This window comes from Apis florea, unplaced genomic scaffold, assembly GCF_048593485.1.
Source record: "Apis florea isolate Af1SG1 unplaced genomic scaffold, ASM4859348v1 contig_2291_pilon, whole genome shotgun sequence".
NCBI classification, from domain to species: Eukaryota; Metazoa; Arthropoda; class Insecta; order Hymenoptera; family Apidae; genus Apis; species Apis florea.
In genome coordinates, this window is record NW_028256553.1 from 1,388,552 (window position 1) to 1,411,595 (window position 23,044).

Genomic DNA, 23,044 nt, shown 5'->3' on the forward strand with positions numbered 1-23,044 from the left:
AGAAGTATGACGAAGATGAGGAAAAAATTGAAATTTTTTGTGAGTTTGTTTTTTTTCTCTCTCTCTCCCCTTTTTTTTAATTTCCTTTTAAACCAACAAGTTTTATTTTTTTATACCTATATCACCTTGGGTTTGTTTGTTGTCGTCGTTCACTCAAGTTAGAGAATTTGAAATGCTTGTTGTTGAAGTTTTTGATCGAGTGTAAAAAAAAAAAAAATGGTTAAATTGAGTGGAAAAAGTTTAGAAGTTTTTTCAATAAGGATAAAAACTTGTTTCGGAAGAATTTAACAAATGGATTTCTCTCGACGATCCAAAGGGTTGCCTGCAAAGGGTGCAAAGGAAAAGGAACAACTCGCCCTCTTCCAAAAGGAAATTCATTACTGAATTTCCCCCTCTTAATAATAACAACTTCTTCTCTCTCCCATTAAACTCAACGCCCGTTTATCATCTTTATTTCATCTTGACTTAACCTTTCCACGTGTAACACATGTCTTTACTCCAATTCAATTTGATTTGCATCGAAAGACAAATTTTAATATTCTTATCGATAAGAAAACCACGTGTCTAATCCGCAAGATTCCCAACCACCTTACGTGTGAATTAATTTTCTGAAGAAGAAGAAGAAAAAAAAAAAAGACTCGTCGATGCAGTAGTAGCCGCTCACTCGTCTACCTTATTGCTCGCCTAAAATCAATTCTTCGTTCAAGGCCATTGCAGGCCGTCGCCTGCCCCACCACCACGCCTTCCCCCACCCCTTGCTCCATATCTACCATCTTCCGCCCTATCTATCCGCCCGATACGAAACGTAACAAAGTACACATATATGAATAGAAATAGAGGCGGCCTTGAACCGTCGCTCGACATCAACGAGGCGAGACGACGACGACGACGACAACAACAACAACAACAGCTCGCCTCTCCCTGCCCGGTTGAAACGACGAGGGAGAATTGATCGAGACGTGGATCGAGATACGATAATTGGAAAGAACGGAAGCCGGAGAACATCAGCCGGTTGACACCGCTTCCTCGACAAGTCACGTCGTGACGTTGCTCTTTCGAAACGGGTGTGTGGCAGCTTCCTGTTAATAGGCAACCGCCGTTACAATCCGATGTTACGATGGTTGCGTTGACACAGGGGATCGCTCGAGCTGTGGAAGCTCGTGTTAAGGTATTGCACCAACTCTGCCCCGCGTAATTAACAGCGCTATTAACAACTTCGGGTTGTGTATCATTCGGAAACTCTTCCTCCCCTCCCCTCCACTATTCCTATCGAATTTTCCGCCCTACGTTGACAAACTTCGCTCTTCTCTTGCCAGACGTTTAATCGATTGGCCGTGCTTTGTGATTACGTTACGGCGACGAGGGTATTAATAGAAAGATTGGTTTTTTCTTATTTTTATTGGATTTTGCAATTTTTGTAAACAATTGTTTGGAATGTTATTGATTTTTTTTTTTTATGAAAATTATTACTCGTTTCGAGGAGATGTGATGTTTGAACACGAATGTGCGCAATATAAACAGAGATCGTCTACGGTGAAAATCGTTATCCAGGAAGGTGTAGAAAGAACTAGGAAGGATTAAGAGGGATACGAATTTTGTCCAACTACTTTTCAGCTACGAGTACGTCTCTAATAATTTTGTTTACATGTTATATAGCAATTAAACAATACTTTGCTCGTTTCGATTTATCGTCGTTTAATATCAAAAGAATTTTGCATAGAATTGTTATAGATAATTGTTGTTGATACTCGTGTTTCCGTGTATTGTTATCCTTCAACGCCAATCTCGAGTGAAATAGATTGTTCTCTCTTGGAAAATCAAATGGAGTTTTCATTCTTGCGAAGAAAAATTTCATTATAACTTGGCAAATTGGAAAATTAAATTTCAACACTTTTATACGCGTTGCCTTGATAACACTTTTATCATCCTTGACAAACGATAACTACCTTAAAATTTATTGTTAGAAAGAAAAAAATTTCTTTCTAGCCAAATATCGTCTAGCAAATATTTTGGCAATCGATGCGTCGAATCGATGATCAATGGTCTTAAATTTTCTAATCAAAAATAAATAAAAAAGAAAAGAAAAGAGAGAAGGAGAAAGAAAAAGAAAAAAGAAGGCGAGTCGTTGATAAAGTATCAAAGCCGATCGTTTATCCGCTTTGTCCACGAAGAGGACAAAAAGGGGGCCTCTTAACGAGCCAGTTTTCGAAGGTCGTCGTCGTCGTCGTCGTCGTCGTCGTCATGTAAATGCGGAAGACGAGGACCCGTGTAGTCCACGGCCGACATTTGGTATTCATATCGGTTGCTCGCGGTTGGAAAACCTGCCTTTTACATAGAAGCATGCGGAATAATACATAACAGCAACGAGGAGGGTATCCAGTAAGGAGGAAGGGGTGGAAAGGAGTTTGATCTGATAAATATTGCATAGTCGTCGGTGTCCCTCGCCACTCTCGCCGCTGTCGTTGGAATTTCGAGCATATTTTGCATAGATATTTCGACGACCAAGATGGAAACGGCCCTTCCTTATCCCACCCCCGAGGAAATAAATGATTCTCCTCATTGCTCGATCGGGACCGGTTAAAATCGATTTCGAGTTGGAAGAGGAGGAGACGTGGATGGAAAATTATGTGAAAGGAATTTTCTCTTTTTCCTTTTTTTTTTTCTTTCTTTCTTTCTTTCTTTCTTTCTTTCAGTGGGGTGAAGATTTTACGGTTAGAGGATGTGTCGGGTGAGAATTGGGGAAGAAAAGGGAATTTTCGGTTCGGTTTATGAAAGACGATTGTTGCGACGACGTTTGAAAGTGTTGGCACGTTTTAAAAAAATTGTCGGAGGGAGGAGGGGGCGTGAACGTGATTCGTTTCGAATGGACGGGTTTAATGCTTGGTCTCTTCTTTTTTTATGCGAGACGATGGAAGAAATAAGAGGCTAATGACGTGTCAGCAACTTGAGAAATTTAATAAATAGGAAAGATAGGTGTTCTTTATCTTGTAGGCCGAGTCACGATGTAAAAAGTCACTCGTTCAACTTCGTTGAAAGGCAAAATTGAACGGAAGAATCCGTTATTAAATGTGATGTGTTGATGTATATGTTTTTTGAATTGTTCGCAGTTTTCTCGAGGAAAGAAAGGAGGGGAGGGGGAAATGTCGAAGCAAAAGGAAAAGGATTAACGATATCGATGTTAATTATTATGTCATGGATACTGGAATATTTTCAATAACTTCACCCTTTCATTTTGTTGAATCTTTCTTCTCCTCTATCTCTCTCTCTCTCTTTTTTTTATTTTTTTTTCTTCTTTCTTTTCACCATTCGTCTTATTTCCCATTGTTGCCCACCGAAAGAGAAGAGAGCACAGTAAACAAGAGAGACAGGTGAGAGAGGAGGGTTAATCATCCTATTTCTCCCACGAGAAATATCTCGTCGGAACGGATGCAACCCTTTCTTCGTTCTTTCTAACTCTTCCTCTTTCTCTCCTTTATCTCTTTCTCGTCACTCTTTCGTGCGTCGATGGAAAAAGTTTCCTCTTTATTTTTCCTCTCTATTTTTTTTTCTTTTCCCTTTCTTTTCCCTATCTTTCCACTCGTCTTCTGCATTTTCTCCTCCTTCTTTTATCCCATTTGCCATAAAAAAAAAAAAAGAAAGAATGAAAAGAAGTGGAAATTGAAAGAGATTGCGACGCTCTCGTATTAGAGAATTACTCGCCTTCGTTTATTGTAAAATTACTCTCCTCTGTTTCATCTGTCGACGCTACTAAGTCGACTTGGCTCCTTTTTTTCTTTTTTTTTTTCAAGTTTCTTTATATCGAATCGGAATTTTAAAAATTATTATTTTCAATGGAAAAGCAAGGGAAGGGAATGTTTCGTAAATATTTTTGGAATTCAACTTTTTTTCGAAGATCTATTAGATATTTTAAATATACGTTTACTTTTACAAGATGATGTCACGAAGAATCGAGATGATGAATTCATTTCTTTCGCGAATTTTTAGAATGTTTAAATCATTAGAGGGAGATTTTTTTCTACAAGATTCCTTTAGTCTTAAATGAATTTTTTCAAAATTTTCTCAAGAATCAACGGAATATTCACGTATCTAGAAAATGATTCTAAATAACGTTCAAAAAAAAGAAGTAAATTCAGACGAATCTCGAGGGAGGAAATTGTTTAAAAATTTATATCTTAAATTTCATCAAAATTCTTTACTTTATTAATATTTTCCCAAAATTTCAAAGAATCGATCAAAACACCTTTTTTCACCTTTACAATTCCAACTCTTATAAAAATTATTTAATACAAAGTATCCACGCTTTATAAACTGATTTTAAATTCACCCTTTAAAATTTATCAATTATCAGTTTAAGAGCTTCGATATCCCTTTGCTTCGACGATGTTCTAACATCCTTGAATATTTTCAGGTATTTATGCACGCGCAAATTCGATTTATCCGGAGAGTCGGTTTCAGAAGGGATTCGTTGAACGAATTCGGCCAAAGATCCGTTTGAACGGGCAACGGAGTTAATTCCTCGCCACGGCGTGGCGCGGTTTGTAACCGGGTTAATTAAGTCGTGAACGATGTCAACACATGTATGCACATGCTTCTTTGTGCCCGAGAACGCGCGAGTTGAAATCGTTTACGAGGAAAACGGGCACGGTTAACGAGCAATTCATACACGCTAAAATGATGAGAATATAAATACCGCCGCGTTGTCCAGCGTTTCATTTACATGGAGCGTGTGTGTGTGTGATTTCGTTAGGGGAAACGGATTTCGCATAAAAAGATGCGCGTCGCAACTTTTGCAAACGTTAAACGATGATCGGTTTTAAGATGTTGGCAAAATTTTATGACAAAAGCGGCGAAAAGAAGATTTTTAATCGGATGCGAAACTTTTTAAAAATCACCTGTTGTGATTCAAGAATATCTGTTTGAGGGAGAATTGTTCAAATTTCGAACAGAAATACGTCAAAAATTAAGTTTTTGAAGTTCGTTCGTTTTTTAAGAATTTGTTTGCAATTATCTGTACATATTCGAAAATACTTCGATTTCTGTCGAGATTTCAAGAAAGAATTTCTCATTGAAACGGATCTAGCAAATATTTATATTTACCAGAAGGAAAGACTGGATCATATATTTCGAAACTACTCGAACGACACAAAATTGCACAATCCAATTTGTTGCTTCTTCGTTGTCACGATCGAAAATTTGTAAGAGAAACAAGCTTTGTTGCCGGATGGAAGCAAAAGGATAAACGTGCAGGAATGAATTGCCCAATGGCGAACGTTTTGGCCACTGATTCGCCAGTTGTGTCACCGCCTCTCCATTTCTTCGTATTTCGTCCAACTAACCGAATAATTCGAGAAATGATACAAATTTCTCGTTACCTATTGGCAATCGTTCGTGATGAACTTCTCAACGTGATTTCATCGATTAACGCGTGATCATTTGGGGATATATTTCGAGCAAGAAACGTTGAAAGTTGCTGTCGAGGCAAGTGTTCGAAGATTTATCAATTTCGACGTCGTAGAAAATATTTGTTCGAGACTCAAAATGAAAAGTAATTTTTCAAAGTAAAGGTGTATTGTTCGAACTCGCCACGAAGCATATATTTGAATGTTTATGTATACGGGGGAGGATATATTTTTATTTCGAATTAAGAAATTGGGTGTACAGTGGAAGAAAAGTAACGAGGTCGAATCAGAAGATCGATCAGAGGTCGAAGTTTAGAACGTTCGTGCGAATTGATAGGAGCTCGATGAGATAAGAGTGTGAAACCTTTCAGTTAGAATCGTACGAGAGATATCGTTGCAATTATCTTTTCTCTTGTGCACTGCTCGTTAATAATTGTTCTTCTAAAAAATCCTTTCCCCCTTGTAAACGATCTTTCTCGTACCAGAAATTCTATATTTCTTTTCTTGCGTCCACTTCGAGCAAATGTACGAACTACTTGGACGCAGCTGCGGCGAGTGAAAAAGGAACGTGTACGGTCAGACAGGCAGCGGCACAGTACACCACGCGCTGCTCTCCTTCTAAAAAAAAAAAAAAATACTAATTACTAATTCGTTCAAAAATTCCACTCAATATCTTAAGAATGTTTATTCACAAATTCTCTTTCATCTTTAAAAACTTGAACTAAAAATATATAATTAACGATACTCTAACAAAAATAATAATGTTATAGTGGATATATATGTAGTTAAAATACGAGATGGAAAATCGAAGGCAGATCTCAACTTTCACCGAGTTGAAATAATTAATTTAAAACCACTCCTTCTTTCCGACGAGGTAGGAATTCCTATTTATAACAGTGGTATATCAGTGGATCGCAGTCAACTTCGTCCTTCAGTTCGATCGTTTCGAAGTTAACGCGGATTTAGTGGCGAGAACGACGCAGCTACTTTGGCAAGGGTAATAATGCCGGTGATATTACGTCTGCTATTATTAGGTGCGAACTGCTCGTTACACTGTAAACTGTATTCTCGTTTCCTCGGTGTGTGCGTAGGTGTGCACGCGTGTGGAAGGCGTGTGTGGAGGCACACGCAGCGACTGGGAACTAATGCCATTCAACATAATTAGCGTTACCCATTTATGATCAAAACTTGTAGTCCACGACTGGGTCTCGGTTGCACGATAAACAGAGAGACAACTTCGATACGTCAATGTTAAGCCAACTCTCATAGTTGGGTAATTACGAACAGGTAATTATTGGAAACGTTTCTCTCAACGGTGAATCTCAACAGCCGCTTTCGGTTAATCTGCATTTTCGATGGGGAAGATTTTTTTTTTTTTTTTTTGGATTTCCTTTCCTCCACGAGAGTTGTTAAATTTATTCTTATAGAGATTATAATTAGGTTATGATTAGGAGTGTAATATAGAAATTTTTACCAAGCTTTTTCTTAAACGATGATTAAATTTATCTTCTCCCGTTTTCTGAATCGAGTTCATTTCGAGCTCGTGCTATTTTGAGTTCGTGAAAATCGACTATTAAATTTTTCTCTCTTAATTTCTATCTCTTTCGATTTCACAATGAAAATCACCTATGAATTTATTCGCCATCACGCAATACGCGAGAAATTTTCGAAAGCTTTTTAATTGCTTTTTATCTCGCATTCGGAAAATTTTCAACGCGCAATTTGTATAGAAATTAACTTCATATATATATATATATGTCACGCATGAAATTCCAAATCTGTACGAAACGTCCAAAAATCGTCTTCCAAATTAATTTGCGACGATTGTTATATTTTATCCCGAATGAAATATTCTATCTCTCTCTATTTCATCCGATTCGCTCTCGAAGAGAGAATTGGACGGGAAGCCTCCATCGCGGGTGAAATAGGACGAGAACACCGCACGATCGACTACCGTTCAAATATTTAAAGTTTTTGTTCCCTGCTGAAATGTGTCTTTGCGCGATCCTTTCAAGCATCCCCTCGACAAGGGGGGAAGGTAAAAAGTTCCGGGATCCCTCTGATTTTTCTTTGATTCGACACAGGCCCGGAATAAATCTAGGCCAGAGTTCGTGAATGCTTTATGACGCGGAAACACCACTCGAGAATCTGTCCTGTGTGTGTATTTTCGCGTGGCTGTACGTGTGTCTCTCTCTCTCTCTCTCTCTCTCTCTCTTCCAGAGAGTAAATAAGTGGCTCGTCTACCTAGTTTCTCCATCGAGAGAGAGAGAGAGAGAGAATACGAACCACTTCCTCGACCACCTTTTTTTTTCTTTTTTTCTTTCCTTGGCGAATCCTTAACGAATCCTAGATAACGAGCAAATTAAGTGGCGGGCAATTAAGTAACGCGTCAAGTTCGTCGTGAGCTTTCCTTTTTTTTTTTTTTTTTCTTCTTTTTCTTTTTCTTTTTCTCATCTCGTACATATTCTTCATACGCATGGATAAGAAAGTTTTTCCGTGTCACGTTGAAAGATCCCTTCAATTTTTGATTGAAGGGAAATATTTTTGTATCTTTGAGGAAATATCCATTGTGGGATCCAAATAATATTCAATCGTGTTTTAACAGTGAGTCGAGTTGTTTCGACGAGAAGGAATATTAAATCCCGCGGTAACGATTTTCGATCGACGTCAAAACGCATCGTTAATTAGAAGCTCTCTCGAAATCGTGCCACGCGTCCGACAACGTTTAGATAATTAGACGCATGGCACGTTTACACTGCGGTTGCTGCGCCACAGGTTCCTTCGCCTAATTCAATCGATGTTGATTTTGCTGTTGCAGTTGGACAGGTTCAAAGAGCCCCCGGCGTACGGGCCAATGTGCGATCTACTCTGGTCGGATCCGTTGGAGGACTTTGGAAACGAGAAGAACGCCGAGCATTTCTCCCACAACAGCGTCAGGGGTTGTTCGTACTTTTACAGGTAAGCGTTTTAAAATGATTGAAATTCGTTGGAAATATTAACGTATTATTGTCGAAAACGATCTCATATCGAAAATCATATCGGATATAAGATATCTGCATTACGGGGATTTTATTATTCTTATAACGGTTTATGATTTTTCCCAACGAGAAGATGAAAAAGACTTTTCCCAGTTGCACGCGGGTATTATCGTCCGATTAATCATTTTGGATTTTGTCGCATTTTTCGCGGTGTTTTACGAGTGTATTTTTTATTTTTGCTTATCGAAAGTCGATATTCGAGAACAACCTGTCGATATATCTATTGTGTTAAGATGGTTATTTGAAATTAACAGTTACCTGTTTTTTTTTCTTTTTTTTTTTCAATTAAATTGAATCACGATTCCTTTGAACACGTTCGATGAAAGTTTTCAAAAGTATCGCGGATTCTTTCTGTATCGGAATATCTAGTGGAAAATCTAGTGAGAGAATCGATGATACAACTCCTACTACAAAGTCATATTTGGATCATCTTTTTTTGTATCTTTTTTTAAACGTGTCCCGCAGGTGAATGAACAAAAACTCCTTTGACTGTTACTCGTCAAATATTTAACATTTTTTTTTTTTTTTTTACAGAAAGAAAGTCGACAACTTTTATACGCGTCTCTGTGATTCGCATCGATATTTATACTTATCGAAAAGAATCAAGGAATAAAATGATTACTCACGATATACTTGCCAGCGTGGAAATAGTTGCGTTGAAATATATATTTTTCTTTCGTTTCTCGTGATAATTGAAAATATCATACGATTGATACGTTTTCTCCTAATTAGATTAACGATAACGAGGTTTCGAACAATCGCGTGTATTAACCGTTAATTAACGCAATCTGGCTACACAATTTGGAACGAAAATTATTTATTTGACCAATAGACTTAATTTTCCGATATTCGGTCGAAAAATTATTTCTCTCTCTCTCTCTCTCTCTCTCCACACGAGATTACACGATTCACGTGATCGCGAATTTTCCACAGCCGCGTTACTTTTCAAACCGAAGCCACGATAATTAAGCCGAACGACTGGTTAGGCGTTGTTTACGAAGTACGATTTAAACGAGGCCGTCACCACCGGCAATTAGCCGAGCTAATGAAGGAGAATTGTGTTTCGTTTTAAATTTAAATTCGTCCGCGGCGAGCACCACCCCGAGCTGTTCCACTCGCGAGATCCATCCGGCTGATCACGCGTCGACTCGTGCTACTGGGAGGGCGCGCAGCGTAATCTCGATGCGAGTGTGTGAATTATCGCGAATTTCGATCATCAGACGAGTCGGTGTTTGGGTTTATTTTGAAAATGTCGAACGATGAAAAACAGGGGCAAGATTGTTGTTACCCTCCTTTCGACAATTTAATCGTGCATTCCTCCTACGCCATTTATTCAATTATAACGAATTCGATGAAAATTTCTTGTTGAATCGCGAACAACGCAATTATCTTCGCGCAAGAATCGCGAAAAGAACAGAATGGTTTGGAAGAGGAGGTTTTCCAATTTTCAAAATAATCCTTTTATCAAATTTGTTGATATCAATAATATTTTAGATAGATAAAACAATTATTGTTGGGAAATTTTTATCGGGAAAAGAGAACGTCGATGTCGTCCACGGCCACCGGTCTGTTCGTGTAAACAAATTAAGCACTAGACGTCAGTCGACCGACCTTTCTCGCGCGCTTATAACTGGCCTGGCCAAGGACCGCGAGAAACACTCCAAGACGAAGGGAGGAAGGCCGCAAATTAATTCCTTAAGCGCCGTTCACAATGAATCAATCGTTGGTGTTTCAACGAAAGAGAAACGAAAGAACGCTATTCTATTAATTATTGAACTCGATCAATGCAATCTAATATATTTTTTCCAATTTTCGTTTCGCGGATTGCTCTTTCTCTTTATTTTCTTTCTTCTTGTTCTAAGTAAGATTAAAATTTTCAATTATCAGAGTTTTAACGCGTAGCTCGTTATTTCCTATTATTATTACTACATAGATCATTAATTATACGCGATATACGAGGCGCGATTTATGAGAGCAATGAATCATTGTTCTCCATTAAAAACCCGTCATTTCGTACAAATTGCTCGGACGACCTCGTGGGATAGTTATCGCGCTGAAATTCACCATGGTATTCGTTTCCGCGAAGATAAAATTCTCTTTCCAGCTTCCTGTTTGAAGAAATAACTCGTCCTTCAAAATTTCAAAACTCCAATACAATATTAATTCCCCCCTCTTATAATCTTATAAAAGAAATCTAATTTTAAAATCCTCGTTCACAATCAATGCTGCTCCTCCGTTTATTAATTAACATCGCCAAAACTTAGACATCTTTCTTTCGATCGATTCGTGTCGCACGAACACGAATAAAACGGAGGAAGGGAGAGGTGGCTCGCTTCGAGGATTAACCCCGACCAACCTTATTAACTAATTGACTCGTCCACAAAATCCATCTCTCTCTCTCTCTCTCTCTCTCTGATCGTTTCCACGATCGATCGGTCCGCGAGATGGCCACCGTCAGATGCCGATGATTTATCGGCCGCGTTACATTTTATAAACGCTCGGCCCTGTTATCGTGGCGAGGATCGGCGGGGATAAAATTACCGCGCGAAACGGGGGACGGGAGGGGGAGGAGGGGTGGGGGGGATTATCGCGAGTTCTCGCGTGCGGCCTCGCGTGTTGCAAAATTGTCGAGAGCGTTTTAAGCCCGGCTTGCACCGTGCTTCCGGCCAACCTTCGAACGAGTTTCACACACCCTGCATGCGCACGGCGTTGGGAAGCGTGAGCCCCCAGGTTGATTACGATAAATGTTGGGTTAGGGAAAGTTATAGGAACGTTAATTGATTCCGTTTAAGGTGAGGAAAGAAATGAGGGAGAGCTTGAATTATTGGCCATTTTGGAATTATCGAGAGCACGAGTGTGAAAGGTATTTTTCTTTTTTTTAGGGGGGGGGGAGGAGGGGAGAGGTGGAGGAGGAGAGGGTTTCCTTGAACTATAACGCGATTTGTAAATGTTCTAAATATGATGAAATTGTGTGATGAATTAATAATACGAAAGGAAGAATTTCGATCGTAATTACAGATTTGAGAATGATCGATTTGACGAAATTTACTCTCGTTTTAACTAACGTTTCAACCGTGTCGAACGAGTCTTTTCATGCGTTTCGCTTCAACTGGTCCAGTTTTACGTATTCCATAATCGAAGGAATACATTCGAGGTTTTAGGACAATGATAGTTGGCAGTGAAAGCTGGAATTCCGAAGCGTTTTAAAATTAAATGCGTTTTCCATGTAGAACCGGTAGATAAATCATCATCGCCGATAAAACGGAGCAATATTTTGGACAGATAGTTTTTTCGAAAGCTGTTCGACGAAATATCCCGAAATGTTTCGAGTTGCCTCTGTAATTCTCGATCTCGTCGTGTCTCGATCGATGCGAATTATATTCGTAAATTCGCCAACTTTCGAATTCTCCTCCCCTCTCCTTTCGAAACGCGTGCCTACAATTTTACAATTATGATTTCAATTGGAATGGAAATTAGGATACAGGAAATTCACGTAAAAATTTCGAGTTTTATTTCGAAATTTAATCTCGAAAATTGGATACGTAAAATGGATGGTCAAGTTTAATTTTTAATACCTATTTAAAAGAAGGAAAAACTGTTGGACAAAAATTTTTGCTTCTTAAAAATAAAAAGTCAATTCAAAGATGGTTGAGAAAAAGTAAATAAAAGTTGGTTGGAAGATTTTTATTGCGTGTAGATAAATGGTTAACATAATCCAGCCGTAGAAACTCGGTCGTAAACCGACTAATCAACGACGCAAGGGTAATCGAAAGGGTTGTCGCGCGTATCATATGAGCCGTACCGTCGAACGGAGGTCGGCTGCATTTACGAGGAGGAACAAGTGGTGGTGGACGATTCTCACGCGATCATTTTACGACTCTCTGTCTCTCAAGATTCTACGACGGCCAAGGAAAACCATCTCGAAACGATTTCTTTATAGCGTCGTCGACCATTACGGAATTGCAATCGAAACTTTCATCGCGTTCGTGAAATAATCCCACAAATATTATTCCTACTTCTTACTTCTTGGGAACAATGTTTCTATCGTCGGAATATTTGTATTCTGTCGTAAATATTGGATGGAAGTTGTAAGAAGTTGTGGTATTAAGCGAGGATGCGACTCTGAAATTGGAAATTTTTGACGCTTAAAAGAACATTGTGCAGATTGTGTATTGCGTGTGATATTATAGATGGAATAATTATCGAATAATTATCGTTTATTTGCTTTTCACGATTCTTTCGATCGTGGACACAATCGTATCGTTTAATAAAATTTCGTAAAGTCGAAACTTGAAACTGTAGGAATGGAAAGTTAGATCGAGTGATACGAGTACATCATTAGTCAGGCCCGTACGTTAAAAGTAGTAGTTAAGGATATATTTCGGGCAAAAACATGTTGGAAATAATCGTTGAACGTGTAATAAAACTAATATTTCCCTCGAATTATATAAAATCGGAGGTTTCAAGAGTGCTTTTTTTTCAAATTAACTAGTATCTTCGCGGGTGTGCGATAGGTTTTGAATCCCTCGAGACGAATAGAATTATTTTTTCTGTTTCTCAGTTACGCGGCGTGCTGCGATTTCCTGCAGAACAACAACTTGCTGAGCATCATTAGGGCGCACGAGGCACAGGATGCGGGCTACCGCATGTACCGGAAATCTCAGACGACGGGCTTCCCATCGTTGATCACCATCTTCAGCGCGCCCAACTACCTCGACGTTTATAACAACAAGGTTTGAACAACGTTTTATTAACATAACGTTTTCATCGCTGAGAAAATGAATGTGAAGCGTGTTTGCGACATAATTTTGAAAATCGTCTCTCACTTTTTTCTAGGCGGCAGTGCTGAAGTATGAGAACAACGTGATGAACATCAGGCAATTCAACTGTTCACCTCATCCTTATTGGTTGCCCAACTTCATGGACGTGTTCACGTGGTCCCTGCCGTTTGTAGGTGAAAAAGGTAAGCGCCTTTGCGCCTCTTTCGAAGAAATTAATAATAAGATTGTTCGATCATTTCTTTCTATCTTTCGCACAGTGACAGAGATGCTGGTGAACGTGCTCAACATATGCTCGGACGACGAGCTGATGAGCGACGGAGACGACGGGCTCGAAGAAGGTAATGTCCATTATCACTTCTCCCCCCCTTTCTTCTTTAATACGATACACGATTTCTTGCAGAGATTCTTCTTTCTCTCTATCTATCTATTTCTCTTTTATATATATATATATATATACATATCAGTATTTTTCTTCTTATTTTATTCAATCGGTATTCATTGGTTCCTCTTACATCGTGATCAGAGTGTTCCCTTCTTGTGCGCCACGTTTTTTATGCTTGAACGATTGAAGGGAATGTACATATGTGATCCCAATTTTCCAATACCGTTTTTTTACCCCTTCGATTGAAAAAAAAGAGAAATTGAAATACGTATCTTTACATATAAAATAAATTTCTTCCAAGATTTTTTTTTTTTTTTTTTTTTTTTGTTTGACGATCGATATCAATAGCGTTTTCCTTCCGTCAGATTAAAAGGAACGAATCGAAGGAAGGAATAATATCGATTAGAAAATGTTTAACTTGGAATTTTTTCTTTTCCTTTTTTTTTTTTTTTTTTTTTGGATTGCAAAAGTTCTCTAGACACGATTTAAGAGAGGCCATGTCGAAGGATCGGGAACGCGAGGATTCGTCTCTTCTTATCGCGCGTTTAAAGTGTCAGAGTATATTGGATAAGAGTGATAAGCACGTGGATCCCTCCCCCCCTTTTGAATATCTCTGAATCTTCGCGTTCGACCGAACGAAAGATCGATCGCGTGACTGCAAAGAATTTAAAAAAACAAACGAATCTCCTTCTTTTTTTCGATATCTCTTTTTATTATCATTACACACCCTTTTTTTTCGATCCAGCTTCGATCCGCACTTCGCTTTTACGAGGAACGTTTTGCTCGAGTGCTCTCGCTCTTCATTTTCCTTTGCTTCGTTTCAAATTTATCTTTCTTATTAAATTTGTAATGAATTGCAAACAGAGTTGGGGAAAACGAGAGCTTTAAAACGGATAAATGGGGGGGCAGATGAGTGATTTTCATTTTTTGAAAAAATAAAAAAAAGGATACAATGATCATCCATGTTTTATTCTAATTAGTATAGGGGAATAAGTATTTTATTTGTTTCAGATACAAGCAATAATAGCAATGATATTCGTGATACTAATCCAATTAGATTTAATTAGAGATTAAATGAAAGGTGAATCTTAAAAGAATATTTATATTGAGTAGAATATTTTTAATATTCTCCTTTTCCAATTTATCTCTAAATTTTCCCCAACTCTGATTATAAGTATTATATTATCTCTTATCGAAAAAGGGAGAAAAAGAACAGAATCATCGTTGTTCGAAATATTCCTCGTTCGAATCGATGTGAGGAACGAAACTCGTTGTTCTTTTTAAAATTTAAAAAACACTTGTTATCGAATTATTTTCCTTCCCGGCCGGAATTGAGTTGTCTTAAGAAAAGAATTGCACAAGAAGATTTCAAAGAATTTCAATCGAATCTAATAATAAAAATATCCCTCGAATTTTCGCGATTTATCAAGACAACTCGATGTAATAATTTTTCATAATCCACTTCGAAAGCTTTCACTTCTCTTCCGATAAAAGCTGTCGTGTATATTTCCGCGAATTACTTTGAGATCTTTCAAAACGTGAACGTTTTTTTGATCAGCTTTGCCGCCACGCCTCGATCCACCAACCGCAAAAAACGAAAAAAAAAAAAAAAAAACAGACGAAAAAAAAACTGCACTATTCCACGCGAGACTATTTCCGAATCATATATATATATATATATTTCTTCTCAATTTTACTCGAATCACACCCTTTCGTTCTACCCGTTAACCACCCGCTATTACAGCCGTACACTGTACTTTTTTCTCTCAAAATTTCACCTTTCTCGTGGTTCAGAAGAGCAAAAAAATATATATATAAAAAAAATAAAATAAAATAAAATAAAATAAAATAAAAGTCATTCAAATAGAAACGAGAAAAAGTAGTATTTTCAAAGGAACGACGATTGATAAAAAAACGATATAAAGGGAAAATCGCGCGCGTGCATCACCACGACGAGATCTAATCGTCAGGGCGCGAGAATTTCGATAGCTTTTTGTACACCATCCACCCCCACCCCCTCTCTTTACACCCTCTCTTCTCCCCACTCCCCCCTGTCGAATGTTTATTAAGATGATAATGTCGTGCAACGAAGAAATAATTTTTTTTTTTTTTTTCTTTTTTTTATATCAATAATTCGACGAGATCGAGTATCGAAAGAAAAGAAAAGAAAAGAAATTCGTTTTCCATATTCCCGCGGTCTCGACTTTCAGAGGAAAATTTTGAATTCTCTTTCTGTTTCCATTTTCACCCGCTGCACGGACAGATGGTAAGAAGCGCCACTCGACTCTTCTAATCGTCACATTATTAAGAGCTTCATTATTATTGATCATTGATCTCTTATTTTTATTTTATTTTCTAGCTATATATATTTACTCTTTTCTTTTTCCATTAGATAGTGTCGGTGTGTTGGAGTATTTTTTTTTTTTTCCTCCCCCTCTCTCTCTATCTGTTTTTCTGTTTTCCACCATTTCGGCGTTTCTTTTTCTTTTCTCTATCTATCGCCATCTTTCTTTTTTCGTCTTTTTTTTTTATTCCCTTTTCTCTATCTATCTCTCTCTCTCTCTCTTGGATCTATCTGTACGCATACATACATCACGTTCGTGTGTGTATGTATGTATATATATATATTCTTTTCGCGGGTTCTTTCGATTCGTTTTTTTCACTTTTTTTCTCGAGGGAATAAATAATTCAATATAAAGATGAAGAAGAAAAAAAAGAAAGAAAGAAAAATTTAGAAAGAAAAGGAAAGAAACAAAGAAAAGATTCGTTAATGGGATTTTTTTCTTTTTTAGAAAAGTATACATGGAATTATATATATATATTTGTCGAAGAGAGACGTATTCTTTACATTTCTACGATTTCTCCTTGAGTTCTCTTCTTTTTCCTTTTTCTTTTTCGCAATTTTTTTTCTTTTCCTTCGATCGAATCACACGATCTGTGTACGTGTAACGATTCTCCATTTTCTCTCTTACATTTCTCTTACATCTCTCTCTCTCTCTCTTTCTCTCTCTCTCTGCCATTCTGTCTTCTTTATCTATTTCTATTCATGTTTCGTGGTTCGTACATCTCCTCGCACATTAAACTACGATAGATTTTTTTCTATATTTTTTTCTAGATCTCTTTTTGTCTTTATATATATATTTATATCTATTCTTTGTTTCCGATGCTCCATGGATTAAATATATATATATATATACACAAAATGTATTCATATGTTATTTAAATTAATTCAAAATGGCACTTGAATTCTTGTCTGTCACCGGTAGAATTATCATTCTTCTGCATCGTTACGATACCATAGACGTCATATTTTTAGAAACTATATATATATTTCTATCACCTTGGTTCGTTGCATCCATTCAAGATGGTGCTTCTCTCTTCCCGGAAGAGAAGATCCTTTCTTATATCACGATCTTCTAAATCTATATAGATCTGTATCTATTCAAATAAACTCCACTTGGAAAAATATATTCTGCAAAAAAAAAAAAGGGAAATATTCTTCGTCCAGCCCCGGTCAAACTTTTATTCCCCCTTGTGAATATAATTTCTGCTTCTATTCTATCATTTAGTAGAAACATTTTACTCCAATTATAATTTTGCACGTTCAAATCTTATCGGAATTCCTATTATTATTCGATCGTAGAAGAATCGTGGTAAAAATTCTGTTCCTCGAATCCCGAAGAATTGAAATAAACGTAGTTCTCTGGAATTAATTGACAAATGTCTCAAAGTCAAAGGAACAATCGCGCCATCTTGAATGTTGTATATCACGGGCGCCAATTTTTGCATTCGAAATCGGCACCCGATCTGATCGTTCGCAAATCTCGATGTGTTTCTCATTTCAAACTCCACAGCATCTCTTCTCCACTTCTTTCATTCTTCTTTTATTTCTTTTCTTTCATTTCTATATCCGTAAAAGCACGACGCTCGTCTTGCGCGTACCATTCTCAAGTCCGGGGTCGATTATTACTTCGATTATTACTTCCTCTTCTCGCGTCACGCCTATTGTCCCACTTTCTCAACCTCCCATTATGCACTCTCTCTCTCTCTCTCTCTTTTTTCTTTTTCTTCTTTTCTCATTTTCATTCCTCTGTTTCGTACGCGTTACGATCCAATATCTCTTCATCCGGTTTCACGTGTATCGATTGTAAAACAGCACCCCTCGGATTCTGGAGGATAACTGTTTCCCGATCAATCTACTAATTCAGATTGCTCGCAATCCGCCATTGTGTTGTGCCATTGTATTTTTGCCCGGAATCTCGAACATCAAAGATATCACGTTTGATGATAATTCGTCAAAGATTGGACACGATGTGATGTGAGCTTTCCAGAGTTAGGAGATAAATGGGATGCTTGAGCAGTATGGATGAACTTGTCTGTAGTAAATTTGGCAGGTTTTATATGTATATATATATATTGAAATATGACATCGAAATATGATGATATATCGAGGATTGGCAGATATTTAATCTGTTGAGTTATTCGACCGCAAGCTTGGGTTTGTTGAATTAATTAATCTTGGATAATAGTATTTGAAATGAGAAATAATGATATTGAAATAAATCTTCAAATATTATTTCGTTTCAATAGAAATATTTTAATCGTTGAAGATTCATTCATTCGAGTTTTCTTTTTTTTTTTTTTTGCAAGATGTTTCATGAAAATTCTCTGGAAGAGCAATCTTCAATACAAATTTCGTATTTTTGAAACGTTCATTTCTTTCAAGATCGGGAAGCATCGATCCACGAACGAGTCCGTGCTAAAAACCTTAACCATAGCGATCCTCGTCCAATTAGGGTTTCAATTATTAGGTGCGTAAATCGTGGGGGGAAAAAAAAACGAGATATCCAGATAAAGAGATTCGTTCGTTCGATCTTTATAATTATGATTTTGCGAGATCTCTTTGTTAGATGTAGCTTTGGTCCCTCTCCCACCCCCCCCCCTCTATTATCACCTGTTTAGGAACGACCCCTAGCCCCCAGCCCTGCCCAGAATGCCCCCTGATTTTGAACAAGCCCGAACGATGTTGCACTGACTGTCTTTTTATCGTACTCCTTCTCTATTATATTTTGTCAATCAATCACACTGGCCTTGGACTCCTCCTATCTCGGCACGACACTATGCTACTACTACCTCTACTACTTCTACTACTACTACTACTATTACTACTACTACTATTACTATTACTACTACTACTACTACTATTACTACTACTACTATTACTACTATTACTACTACTACTACTATTACGATTACTACTATTACTACTACTACTACTACTACTACTACTACTACTACTATACTACTACTACTACTACTATTACTACTACTACTACTACTACTATTACGATTATTACTATTACTACTACTACTACTACTATTACTACTACTACTACTACTACTACTACTACTACTACTACTACTACTACTACTACTACTACTACTACTACTACTACTACTACTACTACTACTACTACTACTACTACTACTACTACTACTACTACTACTACTACTACTATTACTACTACTACTACTTCTACTACTCCACTCAAAACTCCGTTGTTCGGCATACGCAACCCCCGTAAAGTCGCAGCGAAAGTCGTTGTCCAAAAAAAGAACGGTAAGTCCCCACTGAGAGAGTCGACGACTTACTTGAGACGCAAAGAGAGTTCTTTTTATTTTTATTTTTCTCACTATCTTTTTTTTTTTTTTTTTTTTGTTTTTTTGCTCCTAATTTTTCCCCCCTCTCTCTTTCTTTTTCTTTTTCTTTTTTGTAATCGAAACGAGCGAAAGTAACCCAACCTCAAATACCAAATGGATTTATATATATATGTACACCATGGCATACATACTTGCCCGTATTATTTATTGTTCACATGCGTGCATATTCTCGCGATTTAGAGAAAAAAAGAGAAAAAGAAAACACGTGTACGCATATCTTCGTGTACATATATATACATCCGAACGATTTAACTCGTTTTTCTTCCAATTTCTTCTTTTTTCTAGTTTTTTTTTTTTCTTTCTTACCGCCTTTGTTTCTTCTTATTCTTCTTTTGCCAGTGTTTCCTCCTGTTTGTGTGGCAGCGCGAGCGCGAACGCGTCACCGCGGCGAGTTCTGCTGGACCGGAAGTACGTCTTGCCTCGGTTAATTAATCGGAGGCCGATAATTAATGGTATCATGCTCGATGCCAGATTTATCTAGAGATTTGCGAGAAAATATCGTTGCGGGTTTCCTTTTGCTTAGAGATTAAAGATAATAAACAATCCAATTGTGTTTCCGCTGGATAATTCATTCTGGATCCGGGGCGAAGCTTCTCCGGGAAGGTTAAATTTGCCAATATTATTTTATCCAATCGTTCCAAGAGCCAAGCTGCTTTCGCTGAATAATTTTATCTCGATCGAGGAAAGAAAAAGAGAGAAATTTCTTTTTTCTCTCTCTCTCTCTCTCTCTTTCTCTCTCTCTTCCTTCCTCCGCGAGTTTAACGAGTTGACTATCAACTATCTTCGTTTCGAGATTAAACAAATTACAAGAGACGATCGGATTTAAACGCTGTAGAAAACGAATCGAGACACAGCAGAGCCACCTAGCGACTAGCGCAGACCATAGTTTTCTCGACTTGTTTTTGTCTCTTTGTTCTCTTGAAATCACGCGACGATCGTGAAATCCGGCTGCTCGTATGAGCATTTTGTATGCTCAATCTTCTTGTATATTTTTCTTCTTTTTGTTTTTTTTTTTTTTTGTTCTTTTCTTCCTTCAATTTTTTAAAATCGAAATCTCTCGACGAGAGTCGATCGAACGCGATATTAACGCTCGTTTCAGCTTATTCTTTCGTTCTTCGTGCCTCTATCTTTTCGAAATTTTAAGTTTCGTTCTCTTTCAACCACGCTGATCACGCCTGATTCAACCCGCATCCATCGAACACCGCTGCGTTTAACCACCGAACGATCTCGCTCAATTTCGTCCATTCCCCTTCTCCCTTCCTTCCCACGCCTGGTTAATTTTTCTTTTGTCTCTTGTTTTTTCTTTCTTTTCCTTTCTTTTCTATTTCTATATAAATATATATCCGCCGATCAATCGACTCGCGTTACACGTAACTCGATCTTCAAGTAAAACCGATCGGTGTTAAAACACGCGACGAAGAAAGTGTTTCTGCGAATTTGTCCTGCGTTCGACGACGATCTTAACTGCGATCTTCTTAGCTGCGATTTCGCTCGATTTTTCATTGGCTTTTTCGTATCGAAAAATTGGAGGATTTATACGTGAACAAATATTTTTTAAACGATCATCGTGTGTGATAAAAATAAATGGAAATCGAACGCTCCAGCGTACAATGGAGAGGATTCTCCTGTGGATCTTTCAACGATTCTTCGATCTAACGTTTAATTCAATGATTTCTCAAAAAAAAAAAAAAAAGAAAGAAAAAAACATTTGATTTGAACAATTTCTCTCAATAAAATTTCTGGGAAATTTCTCGCTTTATCAGCGACGTGCAGATATTTATTTGTGGTTATACATTTCTCGTTCATCGCACCACCGAATGTTGCAGATGCATTTGACATCGATGCAATGTGATTTTTTTCCCCGGAGTTTCCCCGTTTTTCGCTCCGAAATTTTCGTGTGTATTTGACGTAGCCTTTTTTTTTTTAATTTTCTCTCTCCTTTTTTTTTTTTTTTTTTTTTTTAATATCAATTTTCGCGCATGCTCAACATCGATACGATAGTTTTTTCAAGTTACGAATTTTCCATCGTTACAACGTTTTCGTTTCACGTTGATGAATTTTCTATTTCTTACGAATCGTTGATTAATCCATGAACCTCTGCTACGTGAATGATCGATGTGCTCTTTCCCCTCCCCCTCCCCAATAATAAAATATTGCCAAATATCGAGCGAAACAGCAGATCTGTACTGGAGAGAGATTATTAAATATTAAAATTTTAGAGCGACAAGTGATGAAAATATAATTCGGTCTCCCGAACAAACGTCGCTCGATGAAACGGCGAAAAGACGCATATCCTCGAAACGTCAGTGCGTGTCTAAACGAGCGTGTAATTCTTCCACTTTTGAACAACACGATCCCCTCCACACACAAAAATTATACGGCGATAACACTTGATATGAAACTTATTTAACGTTAAGACACTCGATAAGATTAATTAATTAACACTTTAACTACTAGCGTTTCTTCAAAATTCGATATGGAAGTATTTTTGAGAATAAGGAAGAAAAACTGAAGATTCGTCGAACGTACGTGTCGATGTTTTCTAACGGAATGCGTCGAATTGTATTTTTGTTGAAAGCAAATTCTTCGAACGAATTCCAAGGCGGTTCCCTGGTGTTCAAAAATTCGCATTTGAATTATATTTCGAATTACTCTTCACAGTTGTTGTTGATCTTTTGTTAATCTATTACTAATCAGATTCGAAGACTCTTGGATTCTTCAAGATCCTCGAAATCTTGGACTTGCTTTCGAATCCCTTGGATTCTTTGAGTTTCTCGAAACTATTTTGGATTCCTTACATCTCTCAAATTCTTCGAATTTCTCGATAATCCCAAGTGGATGGAATTAGAGCAGAAGTGTTAATTCTGATCTTCCGAAAATTCAGAAATTATAGTGAAATCGAAGATAATTGGAAGGAACAATTATGCAAATATCAGAAACTCGGGGATGGAAGAAGACTGGACGGTCAGAGATTTCTAGAATTAGCTCGAGAGCTAATTAGGGCGCTGGTGTTAACATCGAAGCTTGTAAAATTCTCCCATTCGGATCCGTTTCCAGACACTCTGTGTCCCGATGATTCGCAATTAGGCGATCGGCGATTAGGACAACGTGGATCACGAAGGATACGTGATGCATAAAGTTGAATAGAAAATTTAACGCCGCGCGTAAAATAAAAGTTTGGAGGATAGTCGTCGAATTACATCTCGGTCGTTATCCACCTAGATATCCAAGGTTGAATTAAATTTCAGCTCGGTGGAATTTTACGATCGGCCAGAATGATCCGAGTTAGCAATATCGAACGGTCCGAAATGAAAATATTTCGTAGACGATTGTTATCTTTAATTGTCGGTGAGACGAGTGTCGGCACAAATTGAATTTCTGTCGGAAAAATTCGTCTTGCAGCCAGCGGTTGGGGTGGAAAAAGGAAAAATGAAATTCCTTGGAATTTTTGGTTGAACTGTTCATTATATACGAACAAGTTATGAGAATATTTGGATATTGGTATTTGGATTTTAAATTTACGAGAATGTAACTGTGTTTGTATAATATTTATTATTTGTTGAGTTATTTTACTTTTATTTAAAAAAAAAAGAAGAAGAAGAAGTATTAGTATCAGAAATAAACATTTTCTTTTAATCTTGCATTTCTTTACGAGTTCGAATGATTTTGTAAACATATAATTTTTTACACGTACAATTCACATTATTAATTTAATACTTTTTA

At 37.4% G+C, this 23,044-nt stretch overlaps 1 protein-coding gene across 2 annotated transcripts in view; it reads left to right on the forward strand.

The window, feature by feature from the left end:
• The window catches only part of LOC100870848 (serine/threonine-protein phosphatase 2B catalytic subunit 2), a 161,424-nt gene that overhangs the window by 121,275 nt on the left and 17,105 nt on the right, over nucleotides 1-23,044 (forward strand). For both annotated transcript variants that reach the window (XM_012493640.3, XM_031919092.2), the window contains exons 6-9: nucleotides 8,218-8,357; nucleotides 12,999-13,170; nucleotides 13,274-13,400; nucleotides 13,476-13,556. In XM_012493640.3, the coding sequence (XP_012349094.1) occupies nucleotides 8,218-8,357; nucleotides 12,999-13,170; nucleotides 13,274-13,400; nucleotides 13,476-13,556 (520 nt within the window). The remainder of the gene's footprint in view (nucleotides 1-8,217; nucleotides 8,358-12,998; nucleotides 13,171-13,273; nucleotides 13,401-13,475; nucleotides 13,557-23,044) is intronic.